This window comes from Pholis gunnellus, assembly GCF_910591455.1.
Source record: "Pholis gunnellus genome assembly, chromosome: 14".
In the NCBI taxonomy this organism is placed as follows: Eukaryota; Metazoa; Chordata; class Actinopteri; order Perciformes; family Pholidae; genus Pholis; species Pholis gunnellus.
Window position 1 is genome coordinate 10,827,051 of NC_136541.1, and position 17,672 is coordinate 10,844,722.

Consider the following 17,672-nt stretch of genomic DNA (forward strand, 5'->3'; position numbering starts at 1 on the left):
GTCTGTGTACATTAGACTGTGTCAGGCTCAGACTCCCGGTCAGTGTAGCCCTGTCTCCAGATCAGCTGTAAAGGTAGTGGTGGCAGAGATTTCGCCTCCCTCTTGATGTTTACATTATCCAGACACAGGGGAGGATGAGGAGAGAAAGAATGAAAGAGAGAAACAGAGAGAGAATTACTTACAGCTGCAGCACTGCAACTTAAAGTCTGAGGGCTTCTGGGCACAAATACAACATATTATAGCTAACATTAGGATTTAAAATAGTTTTTACATGGGGCATGTATTATGTTTATGGTTGAGTGAGGGGCAGATAAAGGAGACTTACATAACATGTTTAAGGCCGGCTGTCTTCTCCTCGCTTTTGTTCCAGTTCACTCAAACAGAACATTTACAAGTGATGAATGCGCTTGTAAACGACGAGTGTAGAGAGATTCAAGATTTGGTGAATTTCCATGTATATGTAAATGTTTCAGTCCGATAGTGATAGCCCTGGAAACTGATTGTGTGCCATGAGCCAAGTAATGAAAAACTCTCCAAAAGTCCAAATGCTTGGCACGACTCAAAAGCCAAGGTCTCCTGGGGAGCCAGCCATCATCATGGTGTTCTGTGAATAAGAAAAACATGCCCGGTGGAGCTGTAATGAGGTCACTTATCAGCCAGGGCATTTGGAGGGTGTGCCTCGCTTCCTCTCAGCATCCCTCCATCTGTCAGAGAGAGGACAAATGACCTCAGCGACTACTGCCAATAATGTTGTGTGGCGTCAGACTCTATGACAGGCTTCAAATCGACTGCAGGAGCAGACGGGCCAAACTCTCAGAAGTACAGCCTTTCAAGAAGAATGAACCAGGTTGGTTTGTTCCCTTTGCTTCTTACTCCTTTTAACTCAAGTGACTTTTTACAAAAACTGCAAATTGATTATAGCAAGACCAAACCATGACAGTAACAGCCAAAAACAGCTGTCACATTGTAAAAAGACAGCGCATAGTTGCGTCTGAAGAGTGTGTAAGCAGTCTAATGTGTTTGGGTGATGTGAAAATGCATCAGTTTGGTCATTAACGTGAAAACAGTTGCAACAGTCTCAGTGGGAAAGGGGAAGGTGGTTTAATTGTGCATGTGTGTGTGTGTGTGTGTGTGTGTGTGTGTGTGTGTGTGTATGGGGATAAATAGGAAAGAGAATAAGTCATCACTTCTGTGTAACCACAACAGTGCGACAGAGTTCATGAGAAGAATTTGTTAATCACACAGGGTAATTACTTCACAAGTAAAAGGGGTTAAACTGTGGTGGAAAAACACAACAACAGTTTTTTCTTTTCTCCGGACCACATGAAAAGGATTCCATTATGTTAAGATCTGCTGATCAAGAAAGCCTCTTTGAATCCCAACAAGAAAAATGGCTCCGGCGAAAAACAATGCTGTGCCATTTGTTGGTCTGGTGAGTACTAAAAATATACTCCACTTCTATCACTTTCAATTACAACCAAAGCTATCTTTGAGAAAATCTTGCACCCCTGATGGTTTAATGGAGCGGGTCAGGACACAAAGATAAACATCAAGTCAGGCTTTTTGGCACTGGATGATGATATTTGTTGAACAGAGAGAGCAACACTCATGGACTTATAGGCCCTGCCATGTTTGGTAGCAAAGACGTCTTTTGCACCTTCATTAGATCACTTACACAGATCAAACACGCTCCATGTTTGGTTTTGAGAGAAGAGGCCAAGAGAGAGATGGAAACTATGTACTCAGAGGATGGTAGTTAACATAAAAATACAAAAACCTAATATCTACCACAAGGAACACACACACCCTGTAGGGTGTAGTCTTTCACCCAATTAAGAAACAGGAAAAACTCATTTAGTAGTAGTCATAACAAAAGGAAACGGCTACACAACACTGTTGCTCCTGAGACGGTCATAGCAAGACCAGCTGAGCTAAATGCTAACATTTGTATGCTAACATGCTCAAAATGCCAGTGCTAACAGGTTAAAGTTTAGCACGTTTACAAAACAAGTTACGGGATCTCCTTTTTTCAAATAATCTTCAGGTGAACATCCAATAGCTGCCAAGACATTTCACTTATATTATAACCATACATTTGAACCTTTAGATAGTGCTAGAGGAAAAGTCAGGGGACCATGAATATGTGTACAAAAAGCTGTGCAAAGGCTATTTTGTTCAAATATCTCACTGGATAGGTGAAAGCTTTGGCCTGCTGCTGGCGTTAAATGAGAAATCAGAGGATCACCAAAGTCATTAGGTTTCATTCATGGGGGACAATACATCAATGTCTCTGCCAAATTTCATGCAATCCATTTAATAGTTGTAGATACATTTCTGTGAAAACCGAAAAGTTCAACCTTATTAAGTGCTAGAGAAAAAGCCTGGGGATCACCAAAGTCACTGTTATCCTCTAGGGACGGCAATCCATCCAATAGTTGTCGAGATGTTTCAGTTTGGACCAAAGTGGTGACAAATTTTAATTGGACAACAAAGCACACACTTATAGGCTGCAGTCTTGTGTCCAATTAAGACATTGGAAACAGTCATTTAGTAGCAGTCATAACACAAGACAGCCGCTGCACATTAGTATCACCCATGGCGTTGTCATAAAAACCAAACGCATATTGCAGCGTATTAAACTAATCAAGTCCAATCTCCTTCTGGGCACTGCACCTGATCCACAGTGAAATCAATCGGCTTAAGATACCATGTGACCACGGCCCCAAAACCCAGCTCGTGATGTGCTGACACATGCAGGAAATTAACATGTACAGCCTGTAGATGTTCTATGGTTTATTCAGGCTTTATGTGGAGGCAAAGTGGTCTATAAGGATAATACAAGACACTGAAGGCAAATTACATTGCTTCTAAGCATTCTCACATGTGAATGTACTTTGCCACTCTGGCATACTTTCTGTGTGGAGTCTATATTATTCCAGAGAGCCATTGGGGAGAGGGGTTAAAGCCTGGAATGTACACTATTTCCCCACAGGAAGCCGAGCATGGAAGTCTACCATTGCCCCACGCCCAGATCTTTCCATCACACGCACAGTTGGCCGGCTTCTGAATTAGTACAAAAGTCAAGAGATTCTCACACAGGCCATGTACGACACAAGGAGTGAAAAAAAAAAAAACCACATCACGGTACGCTGCTCTTGAGCTTTTATGTTTTTATTAAAGACATTTTATCTTTGATACGTCTTACAGTTTCATTATACAAAATTTCACATGACATTACAAAAATATTAAAAAGGCAATTTCTTTATAAATGCACAGAAGCAGTCTGCCTTGAGAGCTTTGTTGTTCATAAAACTTAATATTCACAAGTTGTCAACCGTACTGGACGACATCTGCCAAGCTTTGCCTCTTTAAAGCAGCATGTTTTACATTTACACAGGTCTCGACACAACAAGTCATAGTGGGCGTTTCTTCAAAAGATATATTGGATGTATACACATGTATGGTAGCACGCGGAATCTTCTGATGCTGTAAAAAAACAGTTTCCCTATAAGCGGCACATCAAAGCGGACGATGCTCTCAGTCAGTGGTTTTAAAGTTGTTTTTTTCTAAAATGTTAATGACATTAATGTCATGCCAAACATATTAGACTCATTACTATAAAAATTCAATGGAATGGATTTTCGTCTATTTTAATGCAGAGCCTCATTGCCAGCCCTTCTGTATTACTTTACATCTCAATGAGTTATTAAGAGGTCACGATGTCCCACAATAATGATTTTTTAAATTACTGTTTTGCTAAATTGTGCTTTGATACTGCTCGAGGAAGTCCTTTTCTGTACTCTAAGTGTACATATGCCTGTGGAGCATACAGTAAATCACAAGATTTGTCGGTGAAGTGAATCATCACTATGGTTAGTAGGAACAGTGAAGTACATGTACTGCATGTGATGCTTCCCTCCACAGTGTTTCCGTCTCCAAGTTACGCATCTGTTGGTGCAGGTGCTTGTTCTCTGAAGAGAGGCACATTTGTAGGCTATAAAACACTGACATATATAGACATGACATTAAGACACACTCAAAGGAAGACCTCACCCAAACACACACACACACACACGCAAAGGACCCTCACACACACACACACACACACTGTGACCTAACACTTGTGAGCGCCCGTCTGGTACATATAACAGACAGTCATTTCATTAAATGGCTCAGTGGGGGCTCGTCCTAGCCAGCAGAAAGAGGCCCACATCCAACACACACACACACACTCTCACTGTACTTTACACCTACTGTAACTTATGTGCACTTTCTAAAGGAGCTACACTACATTATGGACAACAAACAAACGTTTACAAAGCTTTCCAAAAGCTTCACTTCAGGTCATTCAAGTGGCGACAAACAGTACGGAGTTTAGCTAAAATGGTGCTATAAATCACACATGCAATGCTTATGTTTGTAATAAAACCAAACAAACATCCTTCATGAAATCAAGGAATTTGTTTTTTTGTCATGATTCGTTTGTATTAGTCACACAGTGAGTGAGTGGCAGGAATATAAGTGTAGCTCCCACGCTGGATGCAGCCGACGGGAGAAGGCACAAAAGCCACACACAGCTTGGTTTACAGCTGCCATTTCTCAGTTTTGTTTCATTTCAGACTTTTGTCCACGGAAAGGCCTCGACAGAGGAGAGTCTCCAATGATCTTCATAACAGAAGCGGGACAAATATCCTTGTCCTCTCTCTTTTCCACATTAAAATGTCTGGTGAGTCTGAGGAAAAAGATGAACATTTCCGTTGAGAAAGCAAAACTTGCTTGACTGTTTTCCGTTTAGCCTCTTCTCATCAACTGAGATGTTCAAGATTCCATATTTTGTCTGCATTACCCAGATTGTTGGGAGTTTATTCAACCAGTATTGACCAGTGGCTGGAGCAGTGATTTAAATGGCACAGGTCAGGGTTATGTCAGTTTGCGGCCTTCTCTATGCCATGGTGAGGTGGTTGCTCCGCTCTCTGATGTCTGCCGGAGGAACAAGATCTTTCTTCACTGGGGCTGGCAAAAGGGTAGAACGTCTACCTTTGGGCTTGAACAAATCAGACACGAAGAATACCTGCGGAGTGAATAGAAAATAATAGTTTGAACATGGGAATCATTGCAAGGTGGCAGATTCAAAATCTGAATCTTATTTACTTAAATCTATTATGACATGAGGATAACAACAGGGGCATTAATCACGTCAAATAAATTACAGCAATAGCACAGAAAAATGTATTTGGTCATATGTAGGCCGATACACAAATGAATAAATAGTATGTAGCCTATGTCAACATACAAAATAGAAGACCTGGCTTTGTTGAAACTGTGTGATGATCTCCTCCGCTACGTTTCAGTAGCCAGGACCAAAACGACACACACACACACACACACACACACTGTACACACAACAAACAGCACTATTTGTCTGAGAATAACTTTAAATATTTAATGAATAAAGAATAATGTGAGATTACTATTCTTTAACTCATGGCCTATGTGGGACTTTTGGGGTAGTGCATATAAAAACTAATTAAAATGAAAAGAAAACCCCTCGATGTATTTGAATACCGATTTGGACGTTGATTACTTTGACAACGGTCAGATATATCTTTTGTTGGATTGTGCTCAAGTGTGTTAGCTTGAATGTAGAAGTGTCTAATAAACAATATTTCCCCTGTCCCAGTTTCATCCTTTTCTGTTGACCAAGGAATCGTCACTTCCTTCCCTTTACAGATACAGTATGGAGTTCCTCAAGCTTCTGTATTAGGCCCCTTTCTGTTCACCATTTACATGCACCCTCTCTACAACATAATTCACAAACACGGTCTCACATTGCATGGGAACGCTAACAGCCAAAAGAAGGCTACTTCAATGAAGTTATAGTCTATATTATTATTCAAGTGAAAAGTTAGAAATAACACATTAGGAAAGTAACTCTTAGTTCAGGACACTCAAATTTGAATGATTTCTGATCTAGTTATAAGATTACAACATTACAACATGATAGAACCACTCACTATGCAGTAGGCCACCAGGGCTCCCTGCACGAAACCCGCCAGGACATCAGTGGGGTGGTGCTTGTGATCAGAGACTCGGGACAGGCCCGTGTAGAAGGACATCATGACGAGGGTGAACTGGGTCAGAGGGCGCAGCAGGCGAGCTCCGTGCCAATTGAAGCGAGACTGCATGTAAAACTGTAAAAGAGACACAATTGTGAGGTGATTTAGATAGAAACTCTTTCGTATCTATGGGAGGGAATTTTCCTCTTAATACGGTGTATATTTATACACTATATGTTAGAAAAATTCACGCAAGACCGATGGAAAATCATTAATCAATTGGCCATTTATTCTTGCAAGAAGGAGACAGAGTTGATTCACATACAGTATACATGGATCAAGGCTGCTCAGAGGTCTGACTCTGAGCCTCGGATATTTATACCAAGTAAACAATACAGTGTCACAGGCAATACGTCACGAAAGCATAACACACACACACAAAATGGCGTCCACGCCATGTAGTCCAAGTAGATGTCTGCAACTTTACCTGAGCATTTGTTCTGGCACAAAGGTCACATTCTCATAGTCAGGAGGCTAAGTTCTCATAACATAGCTCTGTACCCATCTTAACGCTCCCACAGTCCTTATTATCGTTTCAATCCAGGACATGCTGCTGAGTGTTCTTTCGCATAGACTAAACAACTGTGGTGAGGCAGTTCACACAACAAGGACACATAAGGACACCAAGCTTTTTAAAGCACACCTTATCATTAGTCATTTAGATTTTCCCCAACACTATACAACAGAATTTGTGTGTTAAAAACAATCCAGCTACTCACCACCAGGTAAAGCATGGTGTACATGGAGAATGATGCATGTCCAGAGAAGAAAGACTTCCTGAGAAGAATAGAGGACAATCAGCATTGCACCACAGCTTACAGTCTGTACAAATACATATGTAACATCTTAAATTATGTGTTAAACGTTTTCTTAATGCAAACATTTTTTTTGCAAAGATGTTTCTGTATGTTTCTCTCAATCGGTCACAATACCTGGCCTCTTGTACTTTGCTCTCTGGCCCCTGACACTGGTAGTCAGTGATGTAGCCCAGGGAGCAGTTGATAGTGGAGAAGTCCGGCTTGCACACGTCGAGGAAGTGAGGGCGCATGCGGCCCACTGACACTTTGGCGATGTCGGTGAAGGACTGGCTGATGGCGCAGCCGAAGATGAACACGCCCACTTGCTTGTACAGCGCAGATATGTAGGGGTTCCCGACAAACGACTTGGATCCCTCGTTCAGAAAGTAGATCCGGTAGCTCTCCCCGATGATGATCTGAAGGGACGGTAACATAGAACGTGAATATCATGAATGGAACACAGTCCACCCCAATTCCTGAGCACTTAATTCACATCTCTTGAGGGCTCCGTGAAAATGTGTGAGTGCAGAAGAGCCAAAAATATTTCATGAGAAAAAGCATTACTTGGACAGCGGCATTCGTTTGGCCAGCCATGTGCGACGCTCGTATTTCACAAGTAATTTAATACTCAACCAAGTGTTTATTGCTCATTATCGGAACATAATAAAATCCTAATAAAGTTGTTCTCGTGAGGTAAAGCTCTTTGCCTGCTTTTAGACGTCTCCTGTGCTCGCCAAACTTCACAGTGCACCGACACTAAGCTCCTGTGGAAATATACAAGTGTGTGATCTGGTGAGCGTGGACATTTGGGGGCGCTGGATATAGAGAACTCTGATGGTCAGAGTGGAGAATTTTTTTCCAGGATCAAGATGTTATTATGATATCTAAAACAGAATTCAGTGGTTTGCAGAGGGCTACTTTAAAGTTGACCGAGTTTACCTGCGCCATTCTACTTCTGAGAGAAAACAGCGAGGCGACGTGGGAGGTAACTCGAACTGTCCGCCGTGTATAGTTTTCTGCAAGTGTGTAAATAAACCACCGTCTAAAACCGACGATTGACGTGTAAGGCGCACTTAGGAGGGAGGTGGACAGCCATAACACACAGCAGCTGTTCCAGCTCAACGAGGCCTTCACAATCACCTCATCGCCCGTTGTCTTCCTCACAAGCGAAAGTGTGGAAGAGGAGTCAGAACGAGAGCGCGGGGGAGAGTTACAGGGAGAAAGTGACAGAGTAACAGGAGGGGAGGATAGAAAGCTAAAAAAATAGGAGAGGAGAAAAGGGGGGGAAAAAAGAGAAAGGTGAGAGGAGGAATGAGGAGTGGAGTGGGAAGGAGTGGGGGGGGGGCGCACCGCTGGTTCTAATCAGCAGAAAACGCTGAGCTGGGCGACGTGTCTGATTTTGGTGGCCAGACTCCACCAGGCACGTCGGGGGCACGTTTGTTTTTCGCTGCTCCGGCTGCTTCTCCGAAACGGCTCCGATTTCACACGGGGGGGGGTTTTCTGTCTGTTTTCATGTTAGTATCTCGGCTTCATCAGACATTCTTTTGCGGGGCGCAGAAATAAAGTCTCACTCTGGGAAACTCTCTGTGCGGAGGGATAGCCCTCGCGGACATTTAACAAGCCGATAGAGTGTGTTGTTTTCCACCATCCAGGCCTTTAGAGCCAGCACGATAAAGCACAGCTGCTTCCATGGGAAAGAGGGAACGGGGAGAAAACACATCTGGTTCCCCTTGTGTGAAACTATTTAACTGTGTGAATGAATAAATGAATTGGCATTGTAGGATATGTAGCTGTTACACTGAGACCTCAAGAGATAATCACGGGTGCGAGGATGATTTGAGGATCATGTCAAACGTCTTGTATTCCCACAATCACACCCTGGTGTTTTTGGTTCTTCTAAAATAGGGCTGCATTAATTATAAAAGGATGTGGCCTCTTTTAAGATCTATTCAGTGGGAAACGAAGCACTAAGTGAACTAATGTTGGTGCTTTCTGGTTTAGAAAACATAAACGCTGTCCACAACGCTCCAGCATGGAGATGGATTGTTTAGTCACGTTTTGCAAGGAGGAAAATTAGATATCTGGCAAAGTCTTCTTGTTTCGGGCCTTCACCACAATTCCACCCCACCAATTACAGCATTTAGTCGAACAAACCATTGCGTCAACCATAATTACACGGGGCCAGAACTCCTCCTCACCATGAAAACCCCTGTGGCCCCAAGCCCGTATAGTAGTCTGCTCTCCAGGGGGAGGTCACTACTGTCTAGTGCGTTTTAGGCGTTACGGTCCGTTGGTCAATTTAATTTATGAATTAGATTAAGTCAAGACAGATAGAAATGGAGTGATGAGCAATAATAAGATGAAGGGAATAACTTGTAATTTCAAATTTACAAAACGCGGAGGCCAGAAAAACGGTTTTGTGTCGCAGTTATTTGCGTGAAGTGTAACTGATGCTAGCCACTACGAAGCCGTGTAGACCGACGCATTGCTCAAAAGGGAAAAGCGTAGCGACAGAGTGCAACACGTCATACTCTGAAACTCACAGGAGGGGAGAACAAACAGCGCAAACTAAATTCCTGTAGCTAAAAACGTAAGATTTCAGCATGTCAAAGGGTTATTTTAGAACTTTATGTCTACCAGGGTTAAAGCTGATGACTAAAATAATGAGTTAGCTGTTAGCAAGCTAACGTTAGCAAGTTACTGTAGCTAGCTAAGGCACTTGCAAACATAATACTGCTGCTTTGTCTATCAAAGCACTTTGTAAACTGTTTTTAAAAAGGTGCTATATAAATAAAGTTATTATTATTATTCTGTATAGCTTTCTGATGTATCCACATAAGTCAAGTTGCATGCAGTCAAAATGCTTTAGCGTAATTTACAGAAATATAGTTAGCCTAAAACTGACATTAGGCATACCGAGTGTCAGGATCCTGCAGTGTTCTTTCTGCATTTGTCTCATATTTTATTGTCTGTAACCTCAGTTTTTTAGTTCAGCAGCTTATAAAAGCGTAGTTCTGGGTTCTTTACCCTATTGGTGGTGCACCGCCACACAGCTGCTCTTAGGCATTTTTCTGTTGCTTGCTTGCAGATAAAAGTGACAAGGTGGCACCGTCACATAATAAAAAGTCAATGGAGAGCAGTAAATTGTTGACCCCTCCCGTGTAGGCGGAACTTAATTTTTGAAAACTGTGGTAGAAAAACGCACGGAGCAGTTTTAAGCTTCAACCTCTGAACGATGGCAAACGGATAAAAATGAAATGGATAAGAGGAATGCGTGGATGACGGTTTAGTGTGCAGATCTTGGGTACATCCTCACTGTTTTCCCAAAAGAGATTGCAACAAACTACAAAACACTTCACTTGCTAAAGTGCCTTAATCAACAGAGTCATCTTAAGCCCCCGAGGAGAAAAGCCTTGAACAAATGTTACTTTTTATCTGGAATGTGCTGAAGCCAAAGAGAGGGACAGATAGCACAGCTATGGGGAGGTGTTTCAGTAATCATGGAGGATAATCTCAGTTTATACCCACAATGAGTCAACACTCAGATTAAGCCCTATAATGCAGGTTGCAACAAGGGAATTTCTCTCAACGTGACAGTGGGGATGTGCATGGTTTGATTGGAGAAAAGCACGAACACATTGCATTTGATTCAAATGTTTAAAATCTCTATGTCCTTTCCATATTAGAATATATTGTTAGAAATGTTATAATAAACACAGAGCACTTTTTGACAAATATTACAATGCACTGAGGATGAGAAAACTGATGAGGTCAACATCTGGTACAAGGTGTCAGTGGGTGCTGCTAGTAATGGTGAAGGCTGCTGAAACACAAAAGAGTGATGATGACATTAGTGATCAGAGTGAGGTGACTTACAGAGAGGATGGTGATTAGAATGCCAGCAGCGCTAAGCACACCGTCGCTAATGGTGTCTCCGTGTTTGGCCGGGTACATGATGGACTCATCATCGCAGTAAAACCCTCTATGGTAAGGCTGAACAGCACTGGTCTCAATGACCAAGAAAGGCAGGCCGGCTAGTGTGAAGAAGCAGTGAGCGGTACAGAGAGAAAGAAAGGGGAGTGGGGGTGGGGGTGGGTGAGGGAGAGAGAGAGAGAGATGGAGGTGCTCGGTTAATGATACGCATATTACAGAGGTCGCAGGTACGAGCAAGCTGCAACAAGGGAACGTCTGGGACAGGCTCAATCCATTCTGTGGCCCGTTATGTGACTAATTCATGAATAATGACTCCAGCTTTGTTCAATATTCACTATTAGTGGGAAAGTTTGACCTGTGCGTGTCTTAAAGGGCCATACATCGCCATTTTCCAAAGCACACCTAACAGTTTGACTCTCTCTCTTATGGCTGCCATACGGTTCTATTCATTTCACTACAGAATTACAATGAGCAGCAGAAAATGATGGCAACAATTTTAAAAGTTGATTTTGTGCTTTATGTTATTTCTTAGCAAAAATGACAATTCACTGGTTCCATCTTCTCAAATTAACGTGTCAGGCATTTCCTCTATTTTCTGACATTATAAAGAAAAATTGATTATTTTATCATTTAAGTAAACAACTGTCAGTTCCATCTTTACAAACAATTTTTAACCGGTCAAGAGTTAACCATTGAGCTTAGCAAGTCTTTGATATTGTTATCTTATAAATGACTTTAACAGTTATTAATACATTTGCTTACAGTAGTGAAATAAATGGAAAACAATGGCTGGCCCTAGGAAATCAATCTGACAGCTTCTGATAATACACGGTAACTTTGGAAAATGGTTGGCATTAATGCACAGCATACACGATTTGCAGCTAATGAGGTACAACACAAACTCCCCCCCCAAGTGAGAGTCAGAGCCTGTCGAACCAATAAAGTTTTTTGGGGCGTCACAAGCAAACCACTGGATGAACTGAGAGTGTCCCGACATGTGTTCCCTGGTTGTCTTGCAGTACCACAGCAGGACTTACTGAGGCCACGGGCACAGCGACGCCCACGGCTGTGAGCGCGGTGGTGGACACCGTGCTGCCCTTATAGGTCAGCCCGATGCTGGTGTCATTGCAGAAGAATCCTCTCTGGTAAGGCGGGAAGGGACATTTGTGCAAAAATACGGCAACAAGCAACACTGTATGGTTGGACACACAGGATCAAAAAAGGTCAGACGGCTCTTTAAACCACAACAGTGGACACAGCTACATCAATAGACATCAACAGGAAGACAAACAGAGACGCACACAACACAGGACATTTTAGAAATTCATACAAACATTTGAAAAAAAAACTCCCAAAAGACATGTATTATGTATACCATCCGGTTTTCATAACCGACACTGACGCCGTCATGAGAAATAGAGCCAAAATAAACAAAATGTGTCGGAATTCCTGCCAAAAATCAAAGCTACATCATTGTTTTAGACTTAAGTGAACCTTTTATGCTTAGAATAGCATCGAGTGATCTGAAAAGAGGCCGAGTTAGCGCTAAAAAGGACTGGATGTGTCATGTTCTTAAGAAAGAGGCTGTTGCTGCTAACTGACAAGGAAAAACAAAAACAGTATCAGAGCCACCCTTCCGCTGCTGCAGAGGCTTTCAAGTGCACTTAAAAAGGCCCACTTTAAAGATGCCTTGGGGGGGGGTGTCTGCGTCTGATCAATTTAGTGTCTTTTGCCACTTAAAGTGGCAAAAAGATCTTATTTATCTCCTGACAACAAACAAGGAGTGGGTGTTACCGAGATGCAAGCCACCCCCAAAAAAAAGGGATAGATTATTTTCTCCATTTACTAAAGGCTTCAATGAAGGACTTTGAAATTTGAGTGTGGATGTGGTACCCAGGGGAGGCCTCAAATCTCTGACAGAATTTGGAAAACACTTTCAAAATTGCCTTCAAAGTGGCATTTAACTGACGGCAGAGCTTTCAAGTCACTCTTTGAATAATCCTGTGATCTGCTGATACAAAGGAAAACAAACATCGGCGTTCACTTTCTCACACGCTCTCTTCCCCGGTCGCCCCGTCTCGAGAGCTAAAAAGCACCCGGGGTGCAGAGGTCAGTGCTGCGAGCTGCTGACGGCGGGATGGTTGCGGTGATTTCTCAAGCCAAAATGTCAACACACGCTTCAGTTGCTGAGCCCCTACACACACACACACACACACACACACACACACACACACAGAGCTGACTTTGGCCTTTGAAGGTGCAGCTGGATTGAGCTCAGGTTACAGATGGAGTTCTGCTCCCTGATGGGAACTCCACAAGGCTGGCCTTCCCTCCACATTCAGCAGGATTCACGTTATTAACTTTCTAGCTTTCATTCTCGCTCTTTAAACAAACACCTGGACGGAGCTACAATCAGTCTGGTGGCGAAAGAAAGAGCAGGGCGGTGTGTAACTGTAAAAATATACACAGTACCCTAAATCCTGAATGTCTTATCCCTGCAGTTTGCTTAGCCTGGCCATGAACAGAACCACACAGGACTTTCCAAAACAGTATCTTTAAAAAAAAAAATAACACACGTCAGACAGTGCTTGGACCCCTGCAAACGCCTCTATACACATCCACAGGCCTGATAGGAACCACAAGGCCAGAGAGTGATATGAAGAGACAGCGAGGTGGCAAATGGATTGATGAAATAAAGTGGCCACAGCTTTTTAAAAAAAAAAAAAGGAACCTGCAAGGGGCAAGTGCTTCAAACGGCTGGTTAGAAAGAAGAAGAAAAAAAAAAACACATGACACCGTCAGGTCCTGTTTTCCAGAAACTCAGAGGGGATTTCTTCTCCGCTCAGTCCTCAGACAGTGCAGCATCAGCATTGCATGTCAGGATTTTCCCCTGCTAACCCCTTCCTCCTTTCCCGCTTCTAACAGTCTTGGGGCGAGCAGGGGGGGGGCGTCCGTGTCCGGCCAACAACAACACCACCACCAGTCAGCAGGCGCGAGTACGTCTTTTGGATTAGCTCAACACCAACCCAAAGACAACAGAAACAAACAAGACGGAAGTCTTCAGTTACTGATGTCAACATCAGGTGTCTTCTCTTCTATTTTCCCCTCGATTGATTAACAATCAACAGGGGGACCCTAACTGAAAATAAGCAAATACTGTGACTATGACTTTTTTTCAGCACATAACTGAGCACTGTCTCACATCAAAATATGGGAGAAAACGTATCATCATGACACACTTTTTTTTTTCAACGCTTGCCCATTTGCCTTTCCCCTAGTTCAGCTCTGGCAGCTCCGTGTATAGCTGCAGTTTGTGGAAACTAGAATTAATGTACAAGTCTTACGCTGAATGAAGTCCCCACCATATTTTTGGAGGCACTCGCCAAAACACCAAGTGTGACTTATTCAAATAAACAGACGCACATTTTCCACTTGCAGGGATCTCTCACTGTCTGGCGTAGAAATGCATACATGTCTGAGGTAGTTGTGGTGTATACACAGATGCAGTTGTTTTTACTTAGAGCAGCCCCCCACACAAACTGCCCTCTGTCTGTCTGTCTGTCTGTCTGTCTGCTTGGGTTAAATAAAAACGCATTTGCGTTGAATTGCTCGTGGCTGTAACAGCTGCTTTTCTTCTGCTGCATTTATTATTCACATTTCTAAAGTAGAGTATTACACACAGAGCAGTTTACATGTCTGTTCCTGCTTTATTCATACAAAAACAAGAAAAAGGTTATGCTGACAATACATTGGTACAAACAATACATGTACCTGCAAACATAAATGAATCATACACAGCAACGTACAAAGTACAAGCATACATTTACACACGTAAATGAACATTTTAAGGTTAACTCAATTTCAGCATTTCAAACATATCGTTGTGGTCCTCTGTCTTCTAATATCTCAATGTGTGATCAAATGTGTCCAATACGAGTCTTCTGTCTTTGTTTTTTATTTTGGTTAGTTGTTCAGTGTGACAAATTAAAATGTCTCTACTGCTGTATTTGACCATTCCTTAAAGTGAGACTAATGTCCCAGTAACATTTTTAACTGTCTGATTTAACTTCTTGACTCAAAAGACTGAAAAACAATCTAAAAAGGGTCCATGTTGGCTGTTCTAATTGGGCAGCACTTCAATTAAAACAGACGCTTCCGGCTCAATTTACCACTTCAACTCCTTTCAGTGCTCGAAGTTCAACTGAATCTTCATTTTGTGCTTACACTTACTAAACTGAAACTGAAAAATAGACGCAATTGTAGCTGATTAACCACCTTTTACCTCGTGCTGAATCGGGGCAAAGCACACAGAAACATTACACTGTAAGACGATTAACTGGAAAACATGAAAGCCACCTGCTACGGCTTAATGTAAACTGAACTTGATCACCTCGTCAAGATTAAAGTGAAATACTAAATAGCGGCCTTATGCTTTCCTCAGCAATATCTGTCAGGATTTAGTTGTAATCACCACTGAATCCTCGACAGTGTAGTGACTGCTGGCTGTAGTGGCATCACAGAGAGCAGGAGTGACATATCCCTGGATGCAGTTATACTAAACTGCAATCAGCGTGTGAGAATGGGAGGAATGGTGATTACCAGTACTGGCCCACCATTTCCTCCTTGTGGTTGGTCTCTTTAAACCACATCTTCATCCAGAAAAAAAACCCACCGCTGGTTCGTTGACAACCTTCTCTGTGGGAAGGTACATACATAGAGAGCAAATCATGGGGCTTCACCCTCTATACAGAGACAAAACCAGACGCAATCTAAATATAGTTGGTATGAAAAAGCTATTTATGCTGGAGACCTTTCATGGGATTGTTTTAACAATAGCTGGTCTGGTGCTTTCCCCCGTGCAGTTGCAACACTTGTGTGTTATATTTGGAATACTGCTTTGCTGTTTGCAAACATGTTCTTACACCAACGCTCCAACACATCGGTAATGCATGAGGGAAAATAGTGAAGGGTCAAAAGGTTTAAGCCAGACAGGAAGACCTTTTGGGTTTAAACTTCAGTGTAAAAATAATAATTGACAACTTTAACAGAGTATGTGCAGCTGTTAAACATCACAGGACCTGTGCTGATGAACACACACACACGCACGCACACACACACACACAAAAAGGTCTGACCTTTTCACCACTTCCCTTAATTACTACACACATACATATACATATATATATATATATATATATATATTATGCCAGATGTTGAGATCAAGGAAATTCCTGCTGGTGTGGAATGTGAGCCATTCTGGAAAATATAGGGAGTGAAAGCAGAGGTGCAGTACAGGTGTGGCTGAGACCACCAAAAGAAATACATCCCACCAGGAGCAATTCATTAGTTTCCCCTCTGCCAGCACTGTTTTTTTTAGGGGTGGTGGCTGAGAAAATCATACTTCCACCAGCTAAGCTCATGTATTTTTGGAAACAATGTAGCTTATTAATAGCAGTTACAGCTAAACGTGTGGGCTACAGTTGCTAACGGGGCATCACTTGTTGCTGCACTGATGCAATGCATCAGTTTAATTAAGTGGAGGAGCAAAAAAAGTTGACCACGCTTCGAGTCCTGTAACTTTCAACTTAAAAATGACATTACAATGTATCAATATTGAGAGTCAAAAAGGCCAAACGTCCTCTTACTAATACTCGTCATACATGCATAAAGCACCACACGTGTTATAGAGGACGGTCATTAGCACTCAGTGGGTCTCTTACCTAAAAACAAGCAGAAGAGATCCACTCCGACCAGTAACTTTCTCCTGCTGTGGTCTTTAGTGTTCGCTGAACTCCCGCCGTTCTTCGTCTCCGCTGCCATCGTCTTCTCATATATCAAACAGCGTTGCATTTAAAAAACGCGTTACGTGGTTCAAATAAAAAGGGAATAACAAAAAAAAAAAAAAAAGAAAAAGTCTGGTTACAAAGCTATCGCAGTGCGTTTACTTTATTGTACTGGCTAGCGGTTCTACTTGGATCCTAAAGGAGGAGTCGTCATGCAAGTCTAAACTAATGCGTCTTGCTGTGCAGAAAACGCGCTCACTCGAGATGTAATCACTAGTTCCTGCCTTCTAACAATCACGGCCCGCTTTCTTCTAACTTCTAATCGTTCTTAGCTCCTCTATTTAGGGCTAGTGGAGCCTGTGAGAGCCTTCCAAGAAGACCACTCCTCCAGCTCCTCCTCCTCCAATTAATGCCATATGCTCCTTCACACAGGCCGACTCACACACACTCACCTCTTAACGCTCACTGCAGCAGTGACGAGGGGGATTCACAGAGCCAAGTCATCCAGATAATGAAAAAATAACCAGTAATAGGAGCACAAAGTGTGTATATATACGTGGTTCAGTATATTTTTCTTATTGAGTACTAATATTCTCTTTACAGAAGTTTTATATTGGTTAATAGTCAACACATGATGTAACACAGACTTTAAGTGTAACATGAAAACACTAGAAAGTGTAATGACATTTTAAGCAATATATTAGAGATGGATCTTGGCTCATCTATGCCACTTTGACAAAGTATCAGGTGAGAGTGAAGTGCTGATAAGAGAGGAAGGATTGCACTTACATCAGGAGTGAACTGCTGAAGCGCTACAAGAACTACGATGTAGACATGATCGTGCTAGTAGTCTGTTCAAATAATGTCATCAAAAACAAAAATCATGAACAAATATTTATTAGACGCAACACAAACAGAAAAATGCAAACAGAAAGAACACATTTACAACCAAATCCTTAATTGTAAGCTTCACAAGTGGCTACTTTATGTCATCGCTCTTTGGATTAAGTGCAATGATTCAGTTTGTGCTCCACTAACAGTAG

The 17,672-nt window shown here is 42.2% G+C and overlaps 1 protein-coding gene across 2 annotated transcripts; it reads right to left on the reverse strand.

The window, feature by feature from the left end:
• Window positions 1–3,155: 3,155 nt before the first annotated feature.
• Window positions 3,156–16,915, reverse strand: LOC306706725 (phospholipid phosphatase 3-like). 2 transcript variants are annotated; one of them, XM_079173892.1, is made up of 6 exons: window positions 16,567–16,915; window positions 10,790–10,947; window positions 7,049–7,329; window positions 6,836–6,893; window positions 6,015–6,191; window positions 3,156–5,071 (listed from the first exon to the last, which is right to left on the reverse strand). In XM_079173892.1, exons 1-6 carry the CDS (start codon window positions 16,694–16,696, stop codon window positions 4,943–4,945), a joined length of 933 nt encoding a protein of 310 aa, XP_079030018.1. In that variant the 5' UTR covers window positions 16,697–16,915; the 3' UTR covers window positions 3,156–4,942. The 2 variants fall into 2 exon arrangements, with proteins under 2 accessions (XP_079030018.1, XP_079030017.1); XM_079173891.1 differs by lacking the exon at window positions 10,790–10,947 and adding an exon at window positions 11,884–12,038.
• Window positions 16,916–17,672: the final 757 nt, after the last annotated feature.